Below are 21,253 nucleotides of genomic sequence, written 5' to 3'. Positions count from 1 at the left end.
TACGTAAAAAATAAAATGAGAGGTCAACGTTTTGCGACACCTTAAGAAGCGGCTGATGCGTTCGGAATGCATGTTTTGATGATTTGGAGATACCTGAATCACAGTGGCAAAAGTGCTTCGACAATTGGTTCAAACGCATGCAAAAGTGTTAGATCTTAATGGGGAATATTTTGAAATACAACAAAGCGATTTTCGATGGTTAATATTTGTTTTTGTGTTCTCTAATCCCGAAATATAAAAGGCAACCCTCGTATTGAGGCATTTTACAGGATTTCCAACATTATACATAATACCGATTTAATATTCCCGTTCAGACAATTATTAGTAGTTTTTTATGTAGTTTAAGGAATAGACGACCTATATTCCAAGTGATTTTCATCCACATTTATTTTTTCAATGAATTCAACGTGAAAAAATAATCGCGTTTGTAATCACTCACCTTAGATGATTTCTAAAGTGGACATTTGATAATCAAACAAAGCAAAACAAAAATGCATGTGATCAGGCCTTTTGGATCTCGTGTTCTATAAGTAGTTCAGGTCCATAGCCCTGAATAATGAAAATAATTTATATACAATTTTACCTCACTTCCAGTGAAAAGCTTTTAATCTCTAAAAGGGGTTGATATATCACCTAACACAATTCTAGGCATTTTAAAAATATATGCAATTGGGAACTACTTGAGGGGGGCAATAATACCACTTGGAATTTCATCCGCAATCCAACTTGGAAACAATTTATCGATCGATCAAGTGACACTTGAAAATCTGAAGAGAAAATTCCAAAACGAAAACAATTTTGATTTTCCCGTTTCATTTGTGCAAAAATCTAGCAGTGTTCATGAATGTACCTTGTGTCCGTATTTAGCAGCGACAATGACCAACCCTAAAAGTGTAGAAGTAAGCGATAACTACAACTAACAACTATACACCTAACCAACCACCCCACTCCTCAGTAGTTATGGGTTTACTGCTGATCCCATTCTATCCTCCTCTATCTGTCTATCTATTGTTGTTCTCATCTGGGCGAGCTTTGGTGGTGTTTTTCTTTGTACTGATAAGCAATGCGCCGACGAAGGCGGACGCCTGAGGCTGAACGTTGATGATCGATGCATTCGAATGCACCAGCCGAGCGAAAATGATAATGAACTGCCCCCGAACTGCATTTGTTTTTTTGTTTGACTGCACTTCGAGCCATGGTTTCGGCACTGGACTATAGGTTATTTGTCTGCGGGGTTTTCTACTCAGAACAGTTTCGGTCGTGAACGCAGACTCATCTGCCTAAGGAAACGTTAATCGCCGAGTCTCTATAACGTTGAAATTTAATAACTCAACTGTGGATTAATAAGCTCAAAGCCCAAGAGCAGTGTTTGTGTGTGTGTGTGCGTGAAAAAAAGGAGTGTACAGTTAAGGATAATGAATAAGATTTGAAAAAAAAAGAACAAAACAAAAGCTCGTTGGTTTGGGGAAAGTGCCATCTTCGATAATTCCAAGTTAAAAATCAAAGACAATACAACCCTACAAAAATGGTCGATACGGAAATAGTCATTACCAATCCGACTGAGCCGGGCGCTAAGGCCAGTTTGATTGTTGTCTCCAATCGCTTGCCCTTTGTTTTGGTGCGAAATGCCGCAACCGGAAATCTGGAACGTAAAGCCAGGTAGATAAAAAAGATACATCAATCAATTTAATGTACATGCTCAAAAAAAAAAAAGAATAATAATAATAAAAATAATTAAAAATCAGCATAGCCTCTCTCGTATATATGGAGAGTCACTGACATGATACCCATTGTCCTCGTAATAATGATCCGCTGAAAGCGTATCATCGCCTTTCACACTGTCAACAACAATCACAACAACATTGATTTTCTTACTGAATCTTGGACTGCATGCTTATCAATGGACGATTGCTATTGAATATAATTACTTTGTTGTTGTTTATTTACTTTTTTTTCTATGTGTATTTATATGAAATTATTATTTTGTAGCCTTAATTTTTGCCAGTGAGCATTGTGTAAGGTGTAAAATCTTTGATCCCTATCGACCATTGATATTTTATAGCTGATATAACAAATGTGACCATAAAACACAGTAGCCTGTAAATCAATTGGGAAAGGTTATGCAATTCTACGTTATTTGTAAGACATTTCTCCACGAAAAGAAAAATATTATGAAAAACTTGTATTAAAAATTTCGCTTAATATTTTCGCCCATATTCTTTGAAAACATAGTTGAGTGCTTTTCTTCTTGCCAAACTGATTATTAGGATTTCTGCTTTCCCTCTCCGATGATGACTTGCTACTGACCGCAAATTGTCGTATTCTTGGGTTTAGAAGCATTGGGTTGGGTTTAGAAGCGTTTCGACAATACGGGAAGTTCCTTGGGGGAAGGCTTTTAGTACACAAGTATGGATTTTGCGGTAATTACGCACAACGTTACGCTTAAAGGATGCAAAACACAAGCAACAACAATTTTCGCTACTCGGATCGATTGACGCCCGACACGCTTGCATCTATCACAATGTGATTAATTTGGACTCTAACTCTTTTATTGGGAGATAGCCACCAGGCCATATCAATATCAAGATGTTGGAGTCTGATGCTGTTACCTACAACGTTTTTGCTCTCAATTAATCTCAATCAATTATCGGACATATTCTTTTTTGACAACTTTTCCGAATGTTGTTTCTATTTTAAAATCAAAATGCAAATTTGCCCATGAACATTCATTCCATCAAGGAACAGGGGCAAACTTCTCACAAATCAATGAGTGCTGTCCGATTCAAGTTTTTTGAGGCTCAATGATAATGGGTCTCCTTTTTGTAGCCGAGTCCGAACGGCGTGCCGCAGTACGACAACTCTTTATGGAGAAGTTTTTACATGGCTGCCAAATGTCGCCAGCATTAGGAGGGGATAGCCACTGCTGAAAATGTTCACGATGTTCTCGCCAGGATTCGAACCCGGGCGTTCAGCGTCATAAGCGGACAAGCTAACCTCAGCGCTACGGTGGCCTCCTATTTTAAAATCATCTACAGCTATTTCATTTGACAAATATCTATAGCGTGCACCCAGTGTATACCCAGTAATAGCTTTAAAAGATAGTTTTATCTCTCTAATTATAACACTCATCAATATGATTGAAGTCGGCCTAGCGTATCTTAATGGAATGTTCGTGGACAAACTCTTAATTTTTAAGCGTGGGAAAAAAGTGGCGTATTGATAATATACGTCACTTTTTTCTTACCTTTAAATGGTTATTATATAAAATAAGCCAAAAAATGTAAAATTAGGCGGAAATTTGATTTATCGTCAAGACCTATTATGGGATATATTCAGAAGTCAGAGAATGCATGAACTATGTCTGGTGAGAAAACACTAGAACTATTTGTTGATACACATTTTTCGGGAAACTCTCCAAAAACAACGTGGCGCCAGAAGAATTTGGCACTGGTATCTATTCGTTTTTGCGAAAATTGTATCGAAAATCCTTTGGGCAATAAAAAATTTCGACTCCTCTAAGTTGGCAGGCCCTGATGATGTATCACCGGTTGACTTACAAGCTGTGTCCATCACACTGGCTTCTTAGCTTACGGACGTTTAGTCCGATTGTATCTGAATGCCGTATATACCTGTGGGATGGAGGGACACAAAGGTAATTTTCATTGCAAATGCAGGAAAACCTTATTACACGAGGGCGAAAGATTTTCGTCCTATTAGTCAGTTATCCTTTATCCTTATAAAAACATATCTTAGAGCAAAGATCTCTAGAGATCGCCTGTCTCGGTAACACCATGCATATAGTAAGGGTAAGTCCACTGAAACAGCCTTGACAGCTGTACAATGGTAGCATTTCTTGACATTGAAGGTGCTTTCAATAATGCAAAACCGACGTCAATCATGAAGAAGCTGGAGTTTCTAGGCTCCAACGCTACAGTAAGAATGTTTGTTAATAACTTACTTACTAAAAGATGCATTACGGCAGGCTAGGGAACTGTAGATCTAAAATGATGGGTCAGCAGAGGAACATCTCAGGGAGGTGTATTGACGTCTCTACTTTGGAATATAGCCATTAATATATAGTCTCTGGAAGAAAAAGGTGTAAAAGCGTATACCGATGACGTAGGTATTACGGTTAGGTAATGTTTCCCAGCGCTCTTACTGATATATTGTACTTTAGGAAGCTCTACGTGCGACAGCGAAGTGGGCTCCCGAAAGTGGGCCAGGCGTAAATCCGTGCAAGGCAGAAGTATTTATTTTCAGCAGGAGATACAAGTTATCTACAGTGACACCTGTCACCTTGGGAGGAGAGAATTATCCTTTTACTGAAAGCGCAAAATACGTGGTGTTTTGTTGGACAGGAAATTAAACTTAAAATCCAACATTTTGGAAAGGGCAACTCCTGCCCTTTACACCTGCAAAAGAAGTATTGGTTAAAGTTGGTGGTTTAGAGCGCATGTCATGCACAGGGTATAAACTGCAGTTGTCAGATCTTTAATGCTTAATGGTGTTGTGATCTGATGGACGGCGCTTCAAAAGTCCACCTACGGTTCAATACTCAGCTGGATCCAAAGGAACGCATGTTTGTACATTGCAGCCGCCCTCAGGAGGACGCCATCAGATTCACTGAATTTAATGCTACATCTTATGCTTCTGGACAGTGTGGGTAGACAAATTGCACCGACCACTGCCGTGAGTTAAGAGAGCTTTTTTATTGGTCATGTGGTCACTTTCCAACATTTTGGAAAGTGCAAGAAGGGCAACTCATGCCCTATACACCTGCAAGAGAGGCATTGGCCAAAGTTGGTGGTTTAGACCACGTGTAATGCACTGGGTATATACTGCAGTAGACAGATCTTTAATGCTTTATGGTGTTGTGATCGGATGGACGGTGCTTCAAGAGTCCACCTAATGTTCAATACTCAGCTGGATCCAAAGGATTGCATGTTTGTACATCGCAGCCGCCCTGAGGAGGACGCCATCAGATTCACTGAATTTAATGCAACACCTAATGCCTCTGGACATTGTGACTAGACAAATTGCTGCGACCATTGCTGTGAGGTTTGGGACTTTTCCCTTTAGTCATGAGGCGCCTATGGATACTGTGTTATCCTTGATACAATGCCCGATGTTCAAGGCAGTGTGAATTACACATTGCCAGAGCCGCTTTTTGATAAAAAGTACTTTACCACTAAAACCGCTTGGAACTAAAATTCCCTTTTAATAGAAGTTATATAGACTTCTATATGGATGGATCCAAACTAGACGACAAGTTGGGCTTGCGGGTGCAGGCCATATTGAGAAGGTTGGCCGACCACTGCAGTGCGTATTAAGCTGAGATCCTTGCAATTAAAGAAGTCATGGAATGGTTAAGATGTAATGTCAGTGAGCTTTTCAAAATTATGTAGCTTAATCTAGGCTTGAAGAGGTCTACCGCATTTCTGTCACTGGTAAGAACGGACGTCTCAGTCATTGGGTCCATCATGGCAGATCACTGTCTGAAAACATGCTGACAGACTAAAGGTTGCCAGTAACGACTTTGACGAAGCTGTGAGACGTCGAGGAAGAAAATACTATAGGACATGTGCTGTGTGTGTGTCCCGCTCTAGCAGTTAGAAGGAGTTTCACTTTAGGTTTCTTATTTCTTTGAGAACTTGTCTGAATTAGCGTGTGTGAACATTTACAAGTTTTTGGGCTTTTTAAAGCAATCTGAATGGTGCAACGGTAGGAACTGGAAGGCATGTTCTTTCTGCTTTTCCTATGATATCACAATTGGACGAAAACATGTTGGTGTGTCTGATGGCCTTAAATAACCTAGCACAACAGATTTGCATTTTTGTTTACATATATGGTATTCCAATAAGGATTTGACAACTTTTAACGTGTGCTGTGTGGCTTGTGGCACCGTCCAGTTGAAACTACAGGTACTTATCAATTCAGGCCAAACATAATTTGTGAGTATGGTGCGGTATCGTTGACCATTCACGGTAACGGGACGATTTGCATCGTCGACGAAGAACTATAGCCAAATGACGTTATACGTTCGTGTACAATACTATGATGAAAATGTTGAGTTTACTGAATAAATTGACCGTGATAGTTCTTTGATTAGTGTAAGAGTGCGTTCACAATTAAATTCAAAGGTGTCAAGTCTCTATTAGAAAACCTTATATTATACATTACAGTATTATTAAAAATTTCTTCATATATATCCCTAAGGTTTTCAGAAATAATAGCTTATGTGCAAAACCACTTCTTTCAGTAGAGCTAAAATAACTAATAAAAAAATATAATTTTCCCTGTGTGATTTAGGGTTTACATAAAAAGTTCATACACTTATCTAATCAGTAAAGAAAAAAGATGAAATCGTCAATGCATAACTGCACTTTTGCATTTCTCTACTTTATATTCACTTCTCTACTTTATAAATGACGCACCACAAAATTTGGACTACATATCGTATACGTTATGTGTAGCTTATTATCCATCCATTATACGCCACATAGTGCGTTAGCCAATATGTTCTATTATAATGACACCACCAACACAATTAGTATCAACAGCAAAATTAAAAAAGTATATGTATATGCATGTTCAATAACATAAGAAAAAAATCTTTGATAAATCTACATTAGAATGGGTCAAAATGTGTGGCCAAAGAAAACCACCAGGCTATCAAAATCGAAGAAAATAAAAAAAAAATATCAAAATCGAGCTTCCGGGTTTCATTCATTACTAATTTGTCTTCTACTCCCAGACGAAACGGACGAAGGATCCTTAGCTATGTTCATCTGAATATTTTTTTTCGTATCGATTGTTTGTCTGTCCCTTCTTTTGCATTCAAGGTGGAGGTCGCATTTGTTATCTAATCATCACGAGATGAATTTTTGTTAAAGTCGGTTCAGATTTTGATATAGTTTCCATATATACATATCGCCCGATTTACACGTACATATTAGAACATAAACATAAAAAATCGCCTAAAAAATAACAATTAAAAATTTAATTGAAAATAAAATCGCTTTCAAGTTTTTTTTTTGACTATTAGGGCAAAGATCATTAAATCTCACAATTTTTATTTGTTTTCTTTCGAGACGAGCTTAATGATCGGAGTTTTTCTTTGCAAATGGGAAAGCAAAGCCAGAGATCGCAACATACCAACCACTTTCGTCTTTGGCTAGAAGACTTTTCAACCATGTTAGGTTTGATGGCTTCAAGGGCCGTGCGTTAGTATGTTGTATACAAATCGTATTTAATGCGAAAAGGCCTCTATGATACAATTACCACATTAACCACGCTCGACAACCCTGTCTATTAGCTGTATTTTCCCAATGCATGTGTTTTCGTGTAATGACAGTTTTTTTCTGCGACAATTACACTACTTCTATGGCTCTCGCTGTTGCCCCGTGTTCCCAGGTTCGAATCCTGGCCGAGCTCTGCCGAATTTTTTCATTTTCAAGTTTTTTGCCTGTTGCAAATTGCAAATTTTGCCCATGAACATTCCACTAAGGAACAGGGGCAAACTTCTCGCAAATCAATGAGTGCAGTCCGATTCAAGTTTTAAGCTTAATGATAAGGGGCCTCCTTTTTATAGCCGAGTCCGAACGGCGTGACGCAGAGCGACATCTCTTTGGAGAGAAGTTTTACATGGCATTGTACCTCACAAATGTTGCCAGCATTAGGAGGGGAAAAACACCGCTGACAAATTTTTTTTTTATGGTCTCGCCTGGATACGACCCCAGGCGTTCAGCATCATAGGCGGACATGTTAACCTCTGCGCTACGGTGGCCTCCGTTGGGTGAAGATTATTAAATTTCACAATTTTTGTTTATTTCCCTTTGGAGACTAGCTCGCTTTCAATTAAAAAAATAATTGAATCTCAAATAATTTTCAATCAAAAAGCTAAACGCTATTGAATTTTTTTAATTAAAAAATTAATTGAATCAATCATATCTTTAATTGAATCGAAAAATGTTTGAATTTGAATCTTAGACACTATACCCCTTCTTTTATAATATCTGCAATGTAGCCTTAAATTTATTTTACAAAACCACCATATTCCATATCGTCCCCTGCCATATAACTGAAAGGAGATTTCAAATGCCCATACGTTCTGTCTTTCAGTAAATTCATAGCAACCCCATGGCAGACAATTCTACAAACCGGATTTAAAAAAATAATGCAAAAATTTCAATAATTTTTTAATTGAATCAAAAAAAATTGAAAATCGGACCATAAATGAATATTTCGCAATGCAAGCAAAAATTTGTAGGTGATGACTTAAACGGAGCCAGGCCTTCTATGGCATATCGTCTTACAAATACCTTCTCTCTAATCGTTTCAAAGTTCGTAGATATATTCTTTCAAAAATGCAAACTGATTTCCCATCTTTTAAGTCTTTCGAATGCGTAATTTGTAGTGAACATATAGGAAAATCACCGGGGTGGCCACATTGCGTAGCAATTTTTGCTCATATTTTAAAATATTTTATATATAAAATATATATTTTTGGGAAAGTTCCGGACGTGTATTATAACAAAATGTTCAAGTTGCGTTCTGAGAGCTCGAAGGGATTTCCTGTTTTTTTTTTTTTTTTTTTTTGTAAAAAATTCCAATATTGTACTTCACATGTCTCCTACTAGAGCCAACACAATTTATAAAAATTACATTTAAAACACATCTACTAATTATAATTGATAGTATTAGGCCAAGTTTTCTGTATAAGGACAAAACAATGAAACTACCTATTTTTTACGAAAAATGCCAAAAATTTAACTTTTCAGTTTTTTTGTTTTGTAACCCGAATAACTTTTGACTGAAGAATCAGACCTTAATATATATCGCGGCGAATATATAGTAAATTTTATCAGCTTTCCAAATCAGATAAAAAATTTAAATCAGAAATGCCTTCACAAGCAACAAAATAAGGGACCTCTCTAATGCTCCTCTGCGAAAATTAAAAAAAAAAATGTTAGTCGAATTTTTTGGGCACTCTAAAAGATATCCCACACATTTAAGCATGTTTTTTGTAGGGTTTTTTTGAGCACTTTCCAGCAAAAAAAATGGAACATCGGACCATAAATACGCTTTTGCCAGCTTGAATAAAATTTTGAAGGGCCTTGGTGACCAACTCTGAAGGCCTATCAATTGGCCCTCGTTTGCTCATTGGCACATAAGCAGGTTAACACCTCAGCTATAAGATGATGATTTATGAAGATATCTTTATCCGTTCGAAAATGACATACTCATTTCCACTTAATTTTTTCTCATCCCACTGTGCGTCGGGCCGTGTGAAAACGAAACTGGTTGGAAGCGCATAAAGCTGATAGGGGCTGAAAAAGCAATTCTTAGGACTGCTAATAGGAGTATTGACTGGTCATTGTAATGTCAGGTCTTTGACGTCGCGCTGGAGGCAAGGAGAGGCAGACTTCTAATTGTGTGTGATAACAAGGTGGAATTGGAGATGGTCGAGCACTTGTTATGTCGCAGCCACGTCATTGCGAATAATGGGTGAACACCTCTTTCCGTGCCTGGATTCCCTATAGGCTCTTAGCCCTCTGTCATTCTTAAGTTCTGTAGAGGCTAGTAACCGAGGTTGCAAGTCGTGTGCCCTTCAACCTCACCTAAACTAATGTGAAATTTCTCATCTGGAAGCCCCTGCTAAATTTCCTCAAAATCGGTTCAGATTTGGATGTTGCTCCCGCATAAAGATGCCATCAGATCGATTTTGAAAACCGGTTTTTCGTTCAAAAATTGACCCACCAAAACCGTCTCTTAACTTTCTATTAAGTTGCAGGGATTAGGACCCTCCTTTTTTTAGTCGAATGCGAACGGTGTACCGGGGAGCGACTCTCATGGAGTCCAAATCGGACGAACATACATATGGATATCTACCCCTTTTTACAGAAAATATTAAAAACATTATTTTTCATTTTCATAAATATGTTTTAGTAGACGTCCAATACCAAATTTTAACGGCCAATCATGAATATATCAAAAGTTATTCAATAAAAGCCGTCTCCCGAAAAATTTCGATTTTGTCGCTTACATCATTTTCGCAGGAAGGGCTCGATACGCACCACAGTGGCTCTCAAAATGGATTTCTTACAAATTTATTTAATTGTCTTTAATAAAAAAAATCCACTCTTAACCTCATTTTCAGTGCTGGAGGTTTGGTAACCGCTGTTTGTCCCGTCGTCATACGAGGCCATGGATTATGGGTTGGCTGGTCCGGTATACATTTAGAGGATCCAAATGAACCAATTCCAGAGTCGATACCCTCCGATCAGACACCAACGGCTGGATTGAAATCTGAACAGGTAAGTTTTAGAAAAAACTAAAAAAAGATTAAAGCTAGAATTTTAAAATGAGAAATGTTGGACTTTAACAATCTACTGCCTAAAGAAAAACTTGTAAGAAAAAGCAAAAGTCGGGTGGTGACTTCAATTTTGCATACTTATTGAAAAAACCAATACAACCTTGTATGATTTTCTTACAATGGGAACTACATTTTGGCTACTACAGCTTTAAAGGATCATATCGGACGATAGATAGATATGGGAGTTATATCAAAATTTGGACTGATTTTGAACAAATTTGGTACACATACTAGGACGTTAAATAAAACATCTCATGCTAAATTTTGTAATGATCGGATAAAAATTGTGGCTTCTGCAGCCTTGGAAGGCCATATCGGATAAAAGATATATGTGGGAGCTATATATAAATTTGAACCGATTTTTGTAAAATTTTGCACACGTACTGGGAAGTCAAATAAATTACCTTATGCTAAATTTTGTAAAAATCAGACCAAAATTTGTGGCTTCTGCAGCATTAAAATTCCATATGGGATGAAAGATATATATGGGAGTTATATCGAAATCTGAACCGATTTTAATGAAATTTTGCACACGTATTCGGACGTCAAATAAAACATCTCATACTTAATTGTGTAAAGATCGGACCAGATTGTGGTTTCGAAAGCCCTAAAATTCCATATCATATGAAAAATTTATATGCAAGCTACCTTCCAGTTCCTAAGCCCTTTTATGGGCACAATTTTAATCCGAATTTGCCTAATGTTTTAGTAGGACTCCTGTCTAATCTATGTTCTATAAAAGCAAATTTTTTAACTAAAGCCTAGTACTGACTTCGATTGTTCGAAAAATGTTGCTAAACATCAATTAAATCTTGATAAATCACACAATGTTTCCAACAGTGTGGCTAATTTGTTTTATTGTAATTAAACTTTTTTATTTGGCGTGCAAAGCGTTGTTTTGATAGAAAACAGTTGTATGTTGACATCATTGTTATCATATGACTGTCAACCAAGCTAAAAACAAATTTTTCTACAAACTGGTAGTTTCAAGTACAAAGCCATCTGTGTAGAAGTCTATGCCACTTTAATTACTAGGGATATTGAAGTTCCAATAGATTCTAGCAGGAATAAATACAGTACTTTTTATCAATAAGCGGCTCAGGCTGTGTGTAATCCACAACGCCTGGGAAATCGGGCCTTGTATCAAGAATAAGACAGTGTCCGTAGGCGCCGCATGACCAAAGGGAAAGCTCCATTAGCCTCACAGCAGTGGTCGCAGCAATTTGTCTAGCTACGATAAGGCATTGAAGCGCGCGTCCAACCGACCACAATACCATATAACATTAAAGGTCTGACAACTGCAGTATATACCCAGTGACATGACACGTGGTTGAAACCCCCCCACTTTAGCCAATAGCCCTCTTGCAGGAGTATAGGGCAAGAGTGGCCTCTCTTGCATTTTCCAAAATGTTGGATTTAAAGTTAAATTGCCTGTCTAGCTAAACACTCACGTATTTTGCGCTTTCAGTAAATGAAACGTTCTCTATTCCCAAGGAGACAGACGCCACTGTAGGTAACTTGTATCTCCTGCTGAAAAGACCTACTTCTGTCTAGTACGGATTTACGCCTACACCACTTTCGATAGCCGATTTCGCTGTCGCACGTAGAGCTTCCTGAAGTATATCGCTAAGAGTGCTGGGAAATTTTCCCTAACCGCAATTGTCACGTCATCAGCATCACGTCATCACCACTTTTACAACTTTTTTCCAGAGACAATAATATATTGTTAATGACTATATTCCAAAGTAGAGGATACAGTACATGTTTTTAGATCCACAGATCCCAAGCCTACCGTAATGCATCTTTTAGTAAGTAAGTTATTAATAAAAGTGGTACGCAGATCGTTAAACGCTCCCTCGATGTCAATGCATACCGCCAGGTTGTACGTTTTGGCATCGAAGGATTCTTTTATTTTACGCACAACCTCGTGCAGGGCATTCCTCACCGATTTTCCCTTGACATAGGCATACTGTTTGTATTTGAGCAGTTCGCTGGATGTCCTACACTTTATCATGGTGTCCACAATGCGTTCCATGGTTTTGAGTAGAAAGGAGAAGAAATGACGTAAGACTTATAGGCCTGTAGGCCTTTGGTGTCGCACAACTTTCCTTGACGGGCTTGGGAATAAATACCACTCTTGCCTCCGCCAGGATTTCGGAGAATATAAGTTCCAGGCATGCTGTGAGTAAGTAAGTTATTAAAAACTTTCTTACGATAGTGTTGATGATGGAGAAAGTACAGGGTATTGTGGCGGTGCTGATATAGGGGTCGACGAGGAGTGCTCTAAGAGCAGCACCTGAATGCGATACTTGATCTGAGACCTTTGCCCTTGTACGTGGAGGGCGTTGCGTTGGGTACCGAGAGAATCAAAAACTCGCGCTCTTCGGATTTTGAGCATTCTTTTCTTCTGCGGTAGGCCGATGGATTAGGGAGTCACATAGACTTCTGGTCGGGTGTAGTTTATTTCATATCCCCAATATCTCTACACAAAATAAAAAGACAACGTTTCTTAACAAATTTAAACTAACAGATGATTGTCATTTTTCGCTGCATTGATAGACAGGTACATTTAGAATCTACGAAATTTGACAATGTTGCTAGCAACATGTTGAAATCATTTTGTAAAAAGAACTTAGTTCGGCTTATTTGAAAACATTTCGTAGTCATTTCACAAAAGTTTTTTTATAGTGCGTTTTAACAACTGTTCGGGCGAAAACTCGAAGTCAGTACTAGGCTTAAGTTATAAATGATATTACGCAAACTGTCAGGTGTTATTTAGCATGAGTGCCTACCCCAATTAATTTCATTTTGTTGCACAGTGTCATTCTCAACATCTTCAATGATGTAATTATACAAGTTTATATTGCATTGCATTTCATCTTGGATACTACTAGTTGAATTGAATTATTTATTCGAATTTGACATTACACATGTGTAAATTACGATAGAATGTTAAATAATCCACTTAAATAAATGTATTAAGACTCAAAAGAGATTGTTGATTAGGCTATCGATATGTGTTATTCATCAGCAAAAAAAATATTGAAAAGCTGTGGAAACACAATACGTGAATTTATTGCAAAACGAAATGAAAACGAATACAATATTTGGGGAAATTTTTGAATAAACTGAAAAATCTTAGGACATTTCAGAAAAAAATATTTCTTAATTTTTGTAAAAATAAAATTTTAAGACTTTGCGAATTTTGCCCATGAACATTTCACTAAGGAACAGGAGCAAACTTTTCACATATCAATGAGTGCAGTCCGGGGCCTCCTTTTTCTTTGGAGAGAAGTTTTACATGGCATAGTACCTCACAAATGTTTCCAGCATTATGAGGGGAAAACCACCGCTGAAATTTTTTTCTGATGGACTCGCCAGGATTCAGCGTCATAGGCGGACATGCTCACCTCTGCGTTACGGTGGCCTTTTAAGACTTTAATATTTCAAAATATTTTTTGTATAAAAACTGTTGGAATTTTTGTTTTTATATAAAAATATCGCAATTTATGTGTTCTTTTTTTCAAATCATTTTAAAATAATTTATTTTAAAATAAATCATAGTTTTATTGTATTTCATATTGTGTTGGAATAAAGAAAGTTTTTTTCTATTATTTTTTATTTTGCCACATTCTGGCAATTGAGGGCTAAATCTCAAAATACTTTTTTTTTTAATTTTAATCATAGTAATTAGTTAATTTTTTTTTTAATTTTTATCAACAGGTGGTCTCCGTTAACATCGATCCCAAAATCTTCGACAGTTACTACAATGGTTGTTGCAATAAGATCTTCTGGCCTTTATTCCATTCAATGCCTGGCAGAGCTACATTTGGAGCCGACCATTGGAATGATTACATTACTGTGAATAAACATTTTGCCACTCGCACAATTGAAGCTTTAGAAAAACGTCTGGCCAAGAATAATGGCCATGACAAGAATCCTCCGATTGTCTGGATTCATGACTACCATCTAATGTTGGCTGCAAACTGGGTACGCGAACAGGCTGAAGAGAAAAAACTGCCTTGCCGTTTGGCCTTCTTTCTCCATATTCCCTTCCCACCATGGGATATTTTCCGTTTGTTCCCCTGGTCCGATGAAATTCTGCAAGGCATGTTGGGTTGTGATCTTGTGGGCTTCCACATACAGGATTATTGTCTGAACTTTGTCGATTGTTGTCAACGTAACTTGGGCTGTCGTGTGGATCGTAATAATCTTCTAGTGGAACATGGTGGACGTACGGTACGCGTACGTCCTTTACCCATTGGAATACCCTATGAACGTTTTGTGAATTTGGCTCAGGAGGCCCCAAATGTTTTGAAAGTGACTGAGCAGCAGCAGACAATTCTTGGTGTAGATCGTTTGGATTACACCAAGGGTCTGGTGCACCGTTTAATGGCATTTGAGGTGCTCTTGGAAAAATATCCGCAACACAAGGAAAAAGTGTCACTACTACAGATTTCGGTACCCTCACGAACTGATGTCAAAGAGTATCGCGAATTAAAGGAAGAAGTAGATCAACTGGTGGGACGCATTAATGGCCGTTTCACCACTGCCAACTGGGCTCCAATTCGTTACATCTATGACTATGTGGCGCAGGATGAACTGGCCGCTTTGTACCGTGATGCTGCGGTATGTTTGGTTACACCCCTAAGAGATGGCATGAATTTAGTGGCTAAGGAATTTGTTGCCTGTCAAATCAATCCAGTACCAGGTGTTCTTATAATTTCTCCCTTTGCCGGAGCCGGAGAAATGATGCACGAGGCCTTGCTTAGCAATCCCTATGAAGTCCATCAGGCAGCCGAAGTCATACACAGAGCCTTAACAATGCCCGAAGATGAAAGAATACTTCGCATGAGTCGTTTGAGAAGACGAGAGTCGGAGTGTGATGTTAGTCATTGGATGCGTTGTTTCCTTAAGGCAATGGGATCCATTGAAATGGATGATGTTGGCACAACAACAATGCAACCAGTAACGGTTGATGATTTCGATGATTATTTGCTCAAGTAAGTGAAGAAAAGCATAAAAATTCTTTGAATAGCTTAATGTTCTATAGTCATTGGGCTGAACCACGCTGTAAATATTTCAAAGGCTGACTAGGACAATATAGAACTGAAATAAAAATTGGATACGATTCTAAAATTAAGAGTAGGGGCCAAGAACCTGAGGGGCCGCCCGCCTATTGAACATATAGAACGTTCGAAACAGTACGGGAGTCAAATGAAAAGTTTCGGGGTTGAGAAGGAATTTGACTTTGAACTCTGGGGTCGAGGACCTGGTAGAGAGCGCCTCTCTAAAATCTCACTGAACAGTCAATAGAATGGACTTATAAATAGTCAAATTGGGTCCATAAGGGTTTGGAAGATTACCGCAAAAATTTGCTTAAAAACTCTCGAGTACTACAGCACAATTTTTGATGAAGGAAAATGGGGTGCTGCCCCAAAACCAGCGGTCGAAAAAATATGGGATCCACAGACTCATCTAGTATACGGACCTATTAGGATCATATGGGAATTGAATTAAAAATATTAAAATTTTACAAAACTGATATCCACCACCGTAGTAGGCCAATAGGGACCACTACGACCGAGTAGACATATAAACCGATTAGGACAGTTGGGACTAAAACGAATAGCATTCGGGATTAAAGTACGAATTTACCATCAGAATTTGGCTTCCATGACCTAGGAAGTCATCCCACATCCAAAACTCCACAGAGTTACAATATACATAAACCGCTCCGGTAGCCGAGTTGGTAGCGTGCTCGTATTACCAGTGCAGAAGTTTTCGTCGTTTTCCCTAGAGGCTTGTTCAATGCGCTCCGTTAGATAGGTTGGTGACGAACTCGATTACCAGTGCAAATGCAAATTTTGCCCATGAACATTCACCAAATTGTCCAAGTGCGTTTGATTTCAGGCTGCCACTACAACCTAACCTATAGACCGATTGGGACATTATGTGATTCGATACCCAGAGTAAGCATCTGAAATTACAATTTGGGAGCGACGTCTTGGGATACCGCCCATTCTTAAAACTCTGTCAAGTGGACATATAATCCAATATGAGATTCAAATTAAGGGTGTTTGAGGTAGAGAACGAATATGATATAGAAATTTAGTCGAAAACCTAGGGGAAAGCCCAATCCTAAAACCCCACTAGTGAACTTTTATACCGATTGCGATCGTATGTATGAATCTAGCAACGAAATTTTGGGATCGTTAAGTGCCAGTTCTCTAAGTTCATTTATGTTTACTAAACTTGTTAGTTTATTTAGATCACTAGTACAGTGAGGTGTACGTGTCTTTTTTGGAACTAAATGAGAATCGGCTATTTTTTCACAGTTCCACTCAATTTTGTTTTGTTTTTAGTTTTTTTTTTTTATTTATTTGACATTTGAAAAGGCTTAAGCAACGACAATACTCATATCGACTTTATCTCAAGAGAAAATTTCATTTTAAATTTCTATTTCAGATACATTGGCTACAATCACAAACTGGCCCTGTTATTGGATTACGATGGTACTTTGGCACCCATTGCACCTCATCCAGATCTGGCAACTTTGTCACCGGAAATCAAAAATGTTCTCTTCAAACTATCAAATCACTCGGATGTCTATGTGGCCATCATTTCGGGTCGTAATGTCGATAATGTTAAGAAAATGGTTGGCATCGAAGGCATTACCTATGCTGGTAATCATGGCCTGGAAATTTTACATCCCGATGGCAGCAAATTTGTGCATCCCATGCCCATTGCATTTGAAAAAAAAGTCAGTCAATTACTAAAGTCTCTACAGGATACGGTAGGTTTTCTGAACACAGATGATAGAATAACGAATATGAAAATGCGTATTTTATTCCTCTTTCATAGGTATGCCGAGATGGCGCTTGGGTGGAAAACAAAGGTCCCTTATTGACATTCCATTATCGTGAGACTCCAAACCATCTTCGCCCAGCCATGATAGAAAAAGCACGTACCCTTATGTTAAAATACGGTTTCAGAGCCACTGAAGCCCACTGTGCTTTGGAAGCTCGTCCGCCTGTGCAATGGAATAAGGGACGCGCCTCCATCTATATACTGCGCACATCATTCGGTGTGGACTGGAGTGAACGCATCAAAATTATTTATGTGGGCGATGATTTGACCGATGAAGATGCCATGGTTGCTCTCAAGGGTATGGCCCGTACCTTCCGTGTAACCTCCTCCGACATAGTGAAAACAGCTGCCGATCATCGTTTGCCCTCCACAGATTCCGTGTACACCATGTTGAAATGGGTGGAACGTCACTTTATGGGGCGCAAAGCTCGGGCAAACTCACTTACATACCGCAACCCTCGCATAGATGGTGTACGCACACAGATGTCTCTGGAGATTGCCTCCAACTCGAATAATCTCGACGTTGAGCATGTCTAAAGCACAGCACCAAATAAGCAGCTTATGAAATAAGTATTCATTTCAAGGATGAATAATGCCTAGATTTGTACCTTAATCTACTCGCCTTATAATGTTAACCGATTATTATTTGCTTGTATTACGCGAAAAGTTTTTCACTTTGCATGATTCTTGTTTTTAAGAATAAGAGAAACCAAAAAACCTTCTTAAATGAAAATACAAAACAAAATAAACCTCCTAAGATTTGTAATAAAGACATCATTTTGGATTATTCTTAGTTAGTGGCATGGTATTTCTGCAAATTAGCTTAAGTTGTCATTACCCGAACAGACATGCCATATGGAAACTCAAAAAAAGCAACTCTGAAAGTTGTATACATCGTCTAATGCATACGAAAAATTTAATATGACATATGGCGTGTGGAATGTGGAATGTGTCTGGAACTTTTTCGATTAAATTGAGCTTTTATTTCATCGAGCATACATCTGGAGTCTACATTGTAGACAAAAAAGTACAACACATGTGAGAATACATGCCGCGCTCTATTCGTATTTAAGGTACATAAGACAAGTCTTATGACAACAAAAAGTGACAGCTCATATGACATGTCTGATCATGTAGAAGAAGCTTTTGGAAAATCCCATTAATGAACAGTGCACAGTGGTTTATTTGGTATTCAAAATGGAGATCAATTTAGGGTACAGTCCATCTTGAAGAAAATTAACAAACATTTGTTTATGGGCTAGGAATGAAAAATATTAAAATTGGCAAAAAATCGGTTCAGATTTAGATATAGCCCCCATATATATCTTTCATTCGAAATGTACCTTTATGGTTGTAATAGCCCCATTTTGCCAAATTTGGCAAAATATGTACTATTTGGTGTCCCATACTTTTTTTAAATATCTCAGAGGGGATTTTTGCGGTTTTTTTAATTGTCTACTTGTGTGCTAATATGAAACATTTTGGACCAATTTTTAAAAATCAAAAAAAAAAAAAAAAAAAACTGGTGGCGTGTGTTCCCTAGTTACAATAAGGACAAACATCTAATACGCTGGCATTAATCCTAACTCTGTATGAGTTAAGGTGTTTGCTGTTACACTCTGCGAGGCTTCGACTTCCTATCTCTAAATTCTACAAACGACTGGCGACCACACAGAAAATTCGTTCCAATGTTTAAGCTCCGGCTGGTTGTTGTAGTTGAAGTCACATTTGCATATGGAGGTGGCGATCCTCGCCAAGCTCTTATAAACGAGCAAGCTTGTTCCGGTCCAAGCGACCGATCGCCGCGGCACCATTGGTTATTTAAAGGCGCCAATATCTCGCCTTATCGTATTGAGCATCATAGGTACTCAGTATTTAAGCAAGAGCCGGTGTCACCGTTCCTCTGATTTAGACTCTCCACTTAATACCCGGCGTGTTAACAATCTTCTCAAAAAGCGAGGCATGACTGATCATACCGAAGTATTTCGATAGGTCCTATCGCATGGCCTGACCTGATTTAGACCACGGTTAATATGTGTATCGAAGGCGTCCAACTTGGCGGAGGAACCCCTCAATCGTCTTGGCTACTGGTGAGAGAAGAGTCCTTCCAAGTCTTCAGTGGCGGAATCTTTACTTTAATTGGCTATGACAGCATTATGACAACATTTGTCCCATTAGCCGAACGAAAAATAGCGTTCCAAGCGCCTCGATCTTCTGCGCTCATTCTAAAATCTCTGACACTAAGTTTCGAGGTATCTTCTACCATTTGATCTTTCCATCGGGCTTTTGGTCTTCCCAGTTTGCGTGTACCACCGTGATCGCCTTCAAAAGATTTCTTTGCTGGAGCTTCTTCATCCATACTGACAACATGACCTAGCCAACGCAACTGTTGTATCTACGTTATCGTCGTCATACAGCTCGGGATTCATACGACGCCTACATATATTCTGCATTAACGCAAACCGATCCATAAATTTTGCAAGAAATCGTTCGCTCAACCACTTCTGGCATTGGCACGTCTGCTTTCAAAAGTACCCATGCTTTGGAACCATATAACAACATGGGGGTATCAGTGTCTTGTATAGTGTAATCTTCGTCTGTCGAGAGGAGGCCTTGTTTCTAAACTGCTTACTAAATCCAACGTAGAATCTGTTTGCCAATATTATTCTTCGCTTTATTTCAAAACTGGTGTCATTCGTTTCGGTTACGGCGGCGCCAATTCTTTCAAAGGCTCCAGTTACTACTTCCGGCTTCCTGTGACCGACCTATGGTATCGATGTCGCGCGCATACGCATGTAGCAAGTGTTGTCTTGCGAATAGTGTGCCATATCTATTCACAGCAGCTTCTTGTACAATCTTCTTCTTCCTTGTCTGAAGAGAAGAGGAAACCAAGAGATTCTTTCCTATTCCTACTTTGGTACGTGTTTCAGCAAGTGTCATCCTGCAGAGTTTTATTAATTTTGCAGTGATATCGAACTCAGACATGACTTGTCGCCTCCGGTCTTAAATAATTCAGCTGGTAACCCGTCAGCTCCTGCTGCCTTGTTGTTCTTCAGTCGGGTCACAGCCACTTGGACCTCATTCTGACTAGGAGGTAAACATCCTCTACGCCGCCATCGTCGGACCCTAGTAGCTGGGTAAAATGTTCGTACCATATCCTCCGTACACTATCTGTGTCAGTTACCAGATTTCGTTCTTTATCTCTGCAGGAGCATGTGCCTACACCAAAGCCATCGGTTTGATGTTTAATTCTTTGTCAGAATTTCCATTCACTTCATTCTGACTCCTGTATAGATCAATTCGCTCTCACTCACGCCTTTCTATTTGCTTCTTATTTCTACGGAATAGACGTTTCTCTTCTTTTCTCCCTATACTTCTTCATCTGGTGTGTTGCTACTGATTGTAGGGTCGCTTTGTATGCCGCATTTTTGGCTTCAGTAGCATTTCGACACTTTTGGTCTTACCATGACCTGTACCCAAGTACGTAATTCGAGGTATTTTCCATGGAGTGGACAATGGTTTGCCACTGCGACGTTAGATCTTCGGGACAAGGAGTACTTTCATCAAGCAGTTGTGTCAGTCGAGTGGAGTATGCCTTTGTTCTCTGTTGTGTTTGCAGCTTTTCGATGTCCAGCTTCCGCGTTTCTCGCCACTAAGACGGGTGCGAACTTTGCTGCAACAAGGTAATGATCCGAATCGATGTTCACCCCTCGGATCGATTGTACATCTAACACGCTGGTTGAATGCCCTCCAACCATCACAATGTGATCTATTTGGTTTCTCGTATTTTGATCGGGTGACAGTCATGTTGGATTCTAGTGCTGCCATGTTCGTTGCAGCGGGGAAGTCTTTTAGCCTCAATCCATTACGGAAATTTCTTTGTGTAAACTAAATGTCGTGAGTGTGTTTTGTGCAATTTAAAGTAAAAAGCTGCATTTTTGATAAGCGACAAGTGGTAATACAGATACATCAAAAATTTCCTCAATACACATATGATTTTAAAAACGC

The 21,253-nt window shown here is 38.7% G+C and overlaps 1 protein-coding gene across 1 annotated transcript; it reads left to right on the top strand.

Annotated features, from left to right (window-relative positions):
* The first annotated feature begins 1,224 nt into the window (after nt 1–1,224).
* LOC106080828 (uncharacterized) lies at nt 1,225–18,015 on the top strand. Its single transcript, XM_013242411.2, has 5 exons — nt 1,225–1,659; nt 10,160–10,316; nt 14,099–15,378; nt 16,844–17,171; nt 17,240–18,015. The coding sequence occupies exons 1-5, from the start codon at nt 1,526–1,528 to the stop codon at nt 17,780–17,782; spliced, it is 2,442 nt and encodes an 813-aa protein (XP_013097865.1). The 5' UTR covers nt 1,225–1,525; the 3' UTR covers nt 17,783–18,015.
* The last annotated feature ends 3,238 nt before the right edge of the window (nt 18,016–21,253 follow it).

The sequence above is a fragment of the Stomoxys calcitrans genome, chromosome 3 (assembly GCF_963082655.1).
Source record: "Stomoxys calcitrans chromosome 3, idStoCalc2.1, whole genome shotgun sequence".
Taxonomy (NCBI): domain Eukaryota; kingdom Metazoa; phylum Arthropoda; class Insecta; order Diptera; family Muscidae; genus Stomoxys; species Stomoxys calcitrans.
This window is presented reverse-complemented; position numbering and strand designations above follow the sequence as displayed.